This window comes from Entamoeba dispar, genomic scaffold (genome assembly GCF_000209125.1).
Source record: "Entamoeba dispar SAW760 scf_1105229461917 genomic scaffold, whole genome shotgun sequence".
Classification (NCBI taxonomy): Eukaryota; Evosea; order Mastigamoebida; family Endamoebidae; genus Entamoeba; species Entamoeba dispar.
Window position 1 is genome coordinate 12,487 of NW_001854932.1, and position 7,886 is coordinate 20,372.

Here is a 7,886-nt window from a genome sequence, read left to right on the forward strand (position 1 = left end):
ATTTTCAGGAAGTCAATTGGATGAAGTTTATGTCCAAGGGATACTTCAAGTTAGTAATACCATAACAATTAAAGAATTAACTATGTTATCAAATGGTTATCTTTCTATCAAAGGAAATTATGAGATACAATTACTTATTATAAAAGCAACAGAATTTATTATTTATGTTGAAAAGAAAGGTACAATCAAAACTCTTGACACAAAACAACTAGATCTTTCTGATCAAAATATTGATATTTGTTTAATAAAGTCATTAACACATGAATTTCCTGAATTACAACTTCCAGTTAATTTAAAAGGATTTGAACTTAAAAAGTGTTGTGCAGAAAATGAGATTCACTTAAAGAAAGAAGATGCTCAAGTTCGATGTACTATTATTATGTGTTCATTAGGAAAGGTATTAGAACCAAGTAACTGTTTTGAGATACAAGAGAAAAGTCAAGAAGATATACCTATTTCTATTACTCTTACACAGGAATATGATATTAACAAAATTAAGAATAAAAAGATTTATCAATTAGTTATACCAGAAGAACTTCATACTGAAATTGATGGAAGTTTATTTGAAGCAGAAGAAATTATAGTACAAGGAGAAAGTACACTAAAAGGAAAATTTAATAGTATTGTTGCTAATTCAGTAGAACTTGTTTCGGCTGAAGTTAATAAACTTAATATTATTGGTAAAGTAACTTTTGATAATGTTAAACTTACAGGATTTATTGACTTAACTGATTCACAAGTAATAATTAATGGAGTAACAACATTTGAGCGTGCACAAATTATTGCATCATCTGTTAATATTTTTTTAAATAATAAAGGAAGTATTTTTATGGATGATAGTAAAATGATGTTATCATCTGGTGTTATTTATGGTAGTTATGAAAGTACATTTAAAGAATGGATTATTACTAATTCTAAAGTTGAAATAGAAGGAGTTGTTGATATTAATTTTGATGGTGGACATGATGACCTTTGTAAACAAATTATTCACTTATCAAGTTCTGATATTTCTTTTTCAATAACATCACATGGTAATTCAAAATCATCATTAGTATTAGATACTTCTAAAACAGGATTATATGCTTGTTATGAATATAATAATAAACCAATTTATACTTTAGAAAATTGTAAAACAAATAAAAATCAATTAATATTACCTGATGACACTACTTGTACTTGTGATTCATTATATTGTAACTATATTGTTGAAGGTAAATCTATTCAAATTACTGAAGATATAGGTGGAATAGAAGGTAGTGATTTAACAATTAAGGCTAATGGAATAAGTATTGATCAATTGGTTTGTTTTGGAGAATGTACATTAGTTGGAGATTTTGTTGTTAGAAATATTAAACAACAATCAGGATCATTAAATATTAAAGGTCAAATATTAATTAATACAATTAATGTTCTAGAAGGGTCTACAATAATTAAAGTATATCCATTAGCAATTTTAACATTAGAAACACAAGTCATTGAAAATACTAAAATTTTTGTCCAAAATAGAGGATCATTAGAATTAACTACAAATAATTTAAAACATTCATTAATCGAAATTGAAGAAACTGGATTAGCTGTTGTCTATGATTCAAATCTTATTATTTCTTCATCAGTTATTTCTTTATCTAATGTTAATCATAATGCTTTTGCATTAGGTCCAGGAAAAGGATTAGGAACTGATTTCAGACCAACAAGTTCTACTATTTCATTTTCTCAAGACTCATTAATTGTTATTAGAGGAGAAGTAACTGATGAAGCTTATTTAGTTTATGGACCTAAAGGAAGTATTCTTAATGTACCACAAGTTAAATACGTTATTAATGAACAACTGTTTGATATTAAATCCCGTATTAAATGTGGAACTTATATCGTTGCTAATGCATTTAAAGATGATGTTGTATGTCCCAAACAACCATTTAATTTGAGAGGAGTTAATGTAGTATTGGTACCAAAAAAATGGAATAGAAACCAATCATATTTAATGATGTTGATGTTTTCTTTTATAGGAACATCAGGGTTATTAGTAGTATTATTTATTATCTATTCACTAATTAAAGCCTCTCATATTGGTAATTTGAAAATAAACTAAATTAATTTATAAACAACACTACAAACCTCTAATTGAATTAATTTTTTCTACTCAAAAAAGAAAATAAAAAAGTAAAATGAATAAAGAATTAAAAAATTCTATAAAACACATTATTGTTTAATTTAAGAGTATTGCTATAATGTTATATTATTCTATTTAATTAACTCAAACTTATTTTCTTTTGTAAGGTCTGCTAAAAAGAAAATTCAAAAACTGAGGTTGTTGTATCAGTATAACAATTACACTCTTGTTCTTGGTGTAACTGAGTGCTGATAGGTTTTTTTTCTTTAATTCCAAATTCTTCAGTTGATTGTTCGATTTTTTCATCCGTTTCTAATGTTGGTGAACCATCAATTTTTATATGTGGAGATGGGATTCTATCAGCCAATAAAAAGAATGAATTTTCAGTTAATGTTTGTTCTTTAACACTTTCTTCCTGATTAGTTTTATTGAAGTCATGATAAGCAGGTGATCTCTTTAAACGTGACATTAAAATGATTATATTTAAGTTTTCTTTTATATTAACCCACCTGCCTTTTTATTTTATTTTTTAATTTTTTTCAAAATGGTTTTTGTTATTATCTAATTATAAATATCAAAAAAAGAGAAACAAAAAAACTCTGAAAAACTTTCTTTTTTAAATTTTTTATTTAAAAAAACTAAATACAAGATAAATCTTAAAATAATTTTGTCTATTTTTTATTGATGATATTTTGGAGTAGATAATTTCTTTTTTGTTTTAAAAAATGAAATAGTCATTAGTCAATGACTTCAAGAACATGAGTTGTTCTATACAAAAAAGTTTAATATTATTAATTGAGATATTCATCTAACCTTACAAACAAAATGATTTTAAATTTTATAAGTATTATTCAAGATATTAGTTATGGTATAACTGCGTTATATAATAAAATATTAATTCTTATTAAGAATTTTCTTAGGTTATATAACATTAAAATAATTTTATTTTAACTTGTCTTATTGTTAAATATCTTTTTATGTAACTTAAAAGTATTTTTGTGACTTCAACTCCATTTTAATTTATATTTGATGGCGTTGTGTAGTGTTTTCTTTTATACTATTTTTATCACTAGAGTACTACTTAATAATGAATAATACATACAAACATAATGGAATAATTAACTTAATAAAATAAGATGGCATACTATTTAATGTAATTTATCTTTAAAAAAAAGGAAAGTAAAAATAAACTGAGTGGTATTTTATACTAATAACAAACACTAGTTGTTCACATCTTTACCATGAACGACTTCTATGTTTAAATTTTTAGTACTTTAAGTGGGTATTTCTTTAAAATCGATAAATTAAATAAACTCTTTAAAAAATTTAGATATTTTATGAGTAGAACTATTGAGACTCACCAAAACCTCTTATAACTTCAAGGAAAGTAGACTTTTGTACCTTCTTGTACTGTGCTAGGATTTAATAGAAATCAAATTAAGTTACTTTCTTTACATTATCTCTTTCTGAATACTCAGTTTTGTAGCAATAATAAAGAATAATAATATAGTTGTTTTATAGTCAATCACTTACAACGAACCAAAGACCACACCCTAATAACTTGTTTCTTAATTGCCTGTTTAATACATTTAAATCTAATTCCATAATTCATTTTATTTTACTCCATATAAACTCACTCAAACTGAATTAATACAAAACCAAAACATTGAATAAAATAAGTTTATTTAATGATAGACATGTGCTATAAGTTAATTTCTCATTATAAAAGAATGGTTCAATAAAAATACACTTAGTTTGCATTCAAAAGTTATCAAATGAAATAAATTTGAGTTTATGAAAAAGAATGTTATTGAAGATTGAGTAAATGATTATATTTTAATTTATTATTTATTTGATATTTGTTTTTTCTTTATTTTAGTTTTATATAACAATATTACAAATTTTTATATTATTAATTGTATTTACCATTTCTATTAAATAAATAAAAAATAAAAGAAGAGGAATGGTCAAATTCATTTTTTTATTACCAAATGAATATCAAAATCTTACAAAGAATTGTAATGTGATTAATTTTCAGGATTTAGCACTCTTAATTTTACCTATCACTTCATTGCAACAAAATAGTCTACAATATTTCAGAATTAAAAACCTATTGGATCTTATAGTTTTTCTGTAATTTGTTCTTTGTTCTGACCATCCTTTTTAACAAAATTTATTTAAGAATTTGATTACTAATATAACTTATTATCTATGAACATAACTTAATTAAAAGGAGTCAGAATATTCGATATAATTTTGACAAGCCCCACCAAAAATAATACGTCTTTTATTTCCTTGAGAAACACGAAGAAGTTCAATTTTGTCAATAGTTTCAACAAATTTTTTAATAACCTTCTTTCTATTCCATAAATCTTCTTTAGTTCCTTTAAAACAAGGGACTGGCACTTTTCTACAATACTCATCAAAAACAGTTGAGGTTTTGAAATAAGAAGAGTTTGGTTCATACCATTTATTCCTTACCATAAGAGACAATATTTCACATACCTTTTTATAATTGACAGTAAAAATAAAATCAGTTTTTAGAGGAACCAACTTGTGAACATCTTTTTGAGACTCATCACTTAATAGTGATGAAACTATTTTTCTATCAAAAGTAGAGTTGTTTTGTTCAACATTAATCTTTTTTTCAACTTTATGTTTTTCATTAAGACTCTTATCGTTTACTTGAGATAAAGGAGTGGTTGTAGGAACAACTTTATGACTTTGTGCTAGTTCAAGTAGAGGTTCTTGTGCTAATGTATCTGTACTATTAGGAACTTTTTGAAGAGAACCAGAACTATCTTTTTCAGAATTAACCATTTTTTGAGATGAGATTGAAGCGTTAGTGCCTCGAGGTTTCTTTCTGATAATATCAGAATCTTCAGATTTTTTAAGTTTATTAATAAGCTCTTCTTGGTGTTTAACTTGGACACGAAGTGAAGTAAGTTCGATTAATAAATGATGTTTTTCTGTCCTTTCTTTGTCTATAAGTTCTTGTTTTTCTTTAATTTGTGCAGAATACTTTGATGACATTTCAGATTTAAATTGAAGGTGTTCAACCATTTTATTTGCAAAGAGTTGTTGTTGTTTATTAATGACAATTTTTAATCGTTCTACTTCTTGAAAGAGTTTTTCTTTTTCTGATTCTAATTTTGATATTTTTTGTTTATAAAAATCGTTTTGTTGTTGGGCCATTCTAAGCTGGAGGTATTCTTCAAATTTGATTAAGAAATTTGGTACCTCTTCCATATTGGAATTGTTCATTTTTATTTTGTTCTTTCTTTTAAGATTCTTTTTAATTTTAAAAAAAAAAAGAAGAAATAAAATTTTAATAAATAAATAAAAAGAGAAATTATAAATAAAAATTAAAATAAAATTAATGAAAAATAATTTAATTGATAACGTGAGAACCAGAGTTCATGGCCCATCTCTTAAGAATAATATCTTCAGTGAATTCAGTTTTTCCAACAGCTTCTAATTCACCATGATGTGGCATTAATACTTCAAGTGCTTGATCTTTAAATTCTCTAACTCTAACTTTAGCAATTCCTTTACATTTTGGTCCTTTCCAATCAATGAAAATACCTCTTGCTTGATCTGGAATACCTTCAAGAGTACATCTAAGGTTAATAAGAGCAAAACATGCTTCATCATCCTTAAGTTCATCACGAAGTGAATCAACACCATTTCCAGAAGTTCTGAAAACAAGTTGTTTATTCTTAACTTCATATACTACCCATTGTCCATTTGGAACATCAATGCTTCCCATTAAAGCCATAGCCTCTTGTTCAGTAGCCATTTGTAATTGTATATGTCTTCGTAGTTTTTTTTTCCTTCCTTTTATAGTTCTACTTATTAATGACTACGTGGACTCTTCAAACTTTATTTAATTCTAAATTAAGAAATTATAGAGCTTTTCATGATTTTGTTTTTAAAGTTCTATTTTCATTATTTTCTTTAATTCTATTTTTTCTTTGTATTTCTTTTCTTATTTTTTTATTTTTCATTTATAACTTTCGTCTTATAATGGGAACGATCTCTATTTCTGATTAGTAGCGTTAGAACTTGAAGTTTTAAAATGTATATTTCAATTTCATTTTGAAACAACTCATCAAAAAAAAATATTTTTCTTATCTTTTCAGTATCACAAAACAAAATATATCTTTTGTATTTATTATGAAATTAATAAGAAAAGATACTATCTTAAATAAAGTTAAAAGGACGAAAATTCGTTAGTTAATTTGCTCAGCTCTTTTCCTTCTTTTGTTTTTTATACATAGAATTCATTCTTTTTTTAGTTAAAGTATTAGGGTAATGAAGTTAATAAACTTCTCTATATTATTTATCATTATATATGTTTAATTATATTGACAATGTGACGACTCTTACTTACAAATCATCTTGTAGCATATAATGCATAAAAGAACAACATATGATTAAACACTAAAAATTATTTTAGAGATTTTATATAATACTCATAATGGTATTTGCATAGTGTTGTTATCTGTTTTAATAAAGAACTTTTATATCGAATAAAACTCAAAATAAAATAAAATGATGAATAACAATACACAAATACTTATTAGTGATAAAGAACAACTTGTTTTTCAACCCTTTTTAGTTAATAAAAAAGAATTAATGATTCGTGTTGCACAACGTTATCAACAAATAAATTTACTTTCTTATGAAATAATTTTTATTGATTTAAAAGAAAAAAAATTAATTGAGCCAATGACTTTTGCAAGTACTTTGAACAAAGTCAATGTTTTATTACCTGTTGAAAGGTATCAATCAGTTACATTTAAATTAAGTAATGACGTTATTTTAAGAAAAGAAGTTGATTTTTCAAAAACTATAGCAGAAGTCTTTTATTCATTAGGATTTGATGGTTATTATGATACTCAAGACCCTTCTTTTGATTTATCCGAATATTTTGTAACAAAATATTATAATCATAAAACACCTATTATGATTAAATCAACACCTTTATATCTTAAGTCTAGTTTTGTTCCTGTTGATCATTTTACTCAATTCTACCTTGTATGTAAATCAATTCTTATGTCAAACATCCATGCAATTCCAATTGGCCCTTATGCCCAAATGGCTTCACTTTATTATTTATTATCATTAAATATTAATATTCATCCTTTATTAAATGATATTAATACAATTGAAGATTATCTTCTTTGTCATTCCTTAGAACAATTAGAACAAAAACAAATTGATCTTTATCATTCTCTTGGTGTTCAAACAAAATCTTTCTTCCCTTTCCATCTTCAACCATTTTTAACACATAAATTATTGATTCATATAGGCAAAAAAATATTAAATTATTCAAGATTTCCAAATTCTTATTTGATTCGTTGTTTTGTTACATCATTAAGTCAATGTGAAGGACTTAAAACAATAGGGTTGATTGGTAGACATTGTAAAGACCGTACTTTACTTTCTTTAGGAGAAGATGGTGTTTATATAACAAACTGTAGTGGAACACTTCAAAAGAAAATAAAACTAAATCAGATAAGTAAATGGAAATCTAATGGGAAATTCTTTTATATCTTGGAAGGAAATCCTGAAACTCAATTTGCTTGTATTAAGTTTGATACTAAACAACAAGCAATTGATACAGTTCGTATCTTTAGTGAATATACTGATAATTTAGCTAAACAAAGAAATATTGTTGGACATGATGATCAACAAAGAAGAGACATACAACCTGATGATAATTAAATATTTGATATAAAGATTTAAAATAAAGATAAAGAAGTAATCAATT

General features: G+C 24.9%; 5 protein-coding genes across 5 annotated transcripts in view, besides 13 other annotated features; 2 read left to right on the top strand and 3 right to left on the bottom strand.

Annotated features, from left to right (window-relative positions):
* Positions 1 to 2,089, top strand: part of EDI_228520 (uncharacterized protein) — a gene marked incomplete at both ends in the record, with an annotated part of 2,575 nt that extends 486 nt beyond the window's left edge. Inside the window, one exon of the mRNA XM_001739054.1 lies at positions 55 to 2,089. Coding sequence (XP_001739106.1) covers positions 55 to 2,089 — 2,035 coding nt within the window. The remainder of the gene's footprint in view (positions 1 to 54) is intronic.
* Positions 795 to 817: a sequence feature (AT_rich).
* Positions 2,090 to 2,624: 535 nt separating the features above from the next.
* Positions 2,625 to 2,693: a sequence feature (AT_rich).
* A 29-nt stretch (positions 2,694 to 2,722) lies between these two features.
* Positions 2,723 to 2,779: a sequence feature (AT_rich).
* Positions 2,780 to 2,989: 210 nt separating this feature from the next.
* Positions 2,990 to 3,061: a sequence feature (AT_rich).
* Positions 3,062 to 3,938: 877 nt separating this feature from the next.
* Positions 3,939 to 4,034: a microsatellite.
* Positions 4,035 to 4,042: 8 nt separating this feature from the next.
* Positions 4,043 to 4,065: a sequence feature (AT_rich).
* Positions 4,066 to 4,336: 271 nt separating this feature from the next.
* Positions 4,337 to 5,359, bottom strand: EDI_228630 (uncharacterized protein; the record flags this gene model as incomplete). The annotated part of the gene is made up of 1 exon (XM_001739055.1): positions 4,337 to 5,359. The coding sequence occupies one exon, from the start codon at positions 5,357 to 5,359 to the stop codon at positions 4,337 to 4,339; it is 1,023 nt and encodes a 340-aa protein (XP_001739107.1).
* Positions 5,360 to 5,402: 43 nt separating this feature from the next.
* Positions 5,403 to 5,447: a sequence feature (AT_rich).
* Positions 5,448 to 5,490: a microsatellite.
* An 11-nt stretch (positions 5,491 to 5,501) lies between these two features.
* Positions 5,502 to 5,909, bottom strand: EDI_228640 (uncharacterized protein; the record flags this gene model as incomplete). The annotated part of the gene is made up of 1 exon (XM_001739056.1): positions 5,502 to 5,909. One exon carries the CDS (start codon positions 5,907 to 5,909, stop codon positions 5,502 to 5,504), a length of 408 nt encoding a protein of 135 aa, XP_001739108.1.
* A 115-nt stretch (positions 5,910 to 6,024) lies between these two features.
* Positions 6,025 to 6,135: a microsatellite.
* A 309-nt stretch (positions 6,136 to 6,444) lies between these two features.
* Positions 6,445 to 6,479: a sequence feature (AT_rich).
* Positions 6,480 to 6,664: 185 nt separating this feature from the next.
* Positions 6,665 to 7,840, top strand: EDI_228650 (uncharacterized protein; the record flags this gene model as incomplete). The annotated part of the gene is made up of 1 exon (XM_001739057.1): positions 6,665 to 7,840. The coding sequence occupies one exon, from the start codon at positions 6,665 to 6,667 to the stop codon at positions 7,838 to 7,840; it is 1,176 nt and encodes a 391-aa protein (XP_001739109.1).
* Positions 6,798 to 6,835: a sequence feature (AT_rich).
* Positions 7,221 to 7,252: a sequence feature (AT_rich).
* Positions 7,833 to 7,867: a sequence feature (AT_rich).
* The window catches only part of EDI_228660 (uncharacterized protein), a gene marked incomplete at both ends in the record, with an annotated part of 342 nt that continues 313 nt past the window's right edge, over positions 7,858 to 7,886 (bottom strand). Inside the window, one exon of the mRNA XM_001733413.1 lies at positions 7,858 to 7,886. This exon is cut by the window's right edge and continues 130 nt beyond it. Coding sequence (XP_001733465.1) covers positions 7,858 to 7,886 — 29 coding nt within the window.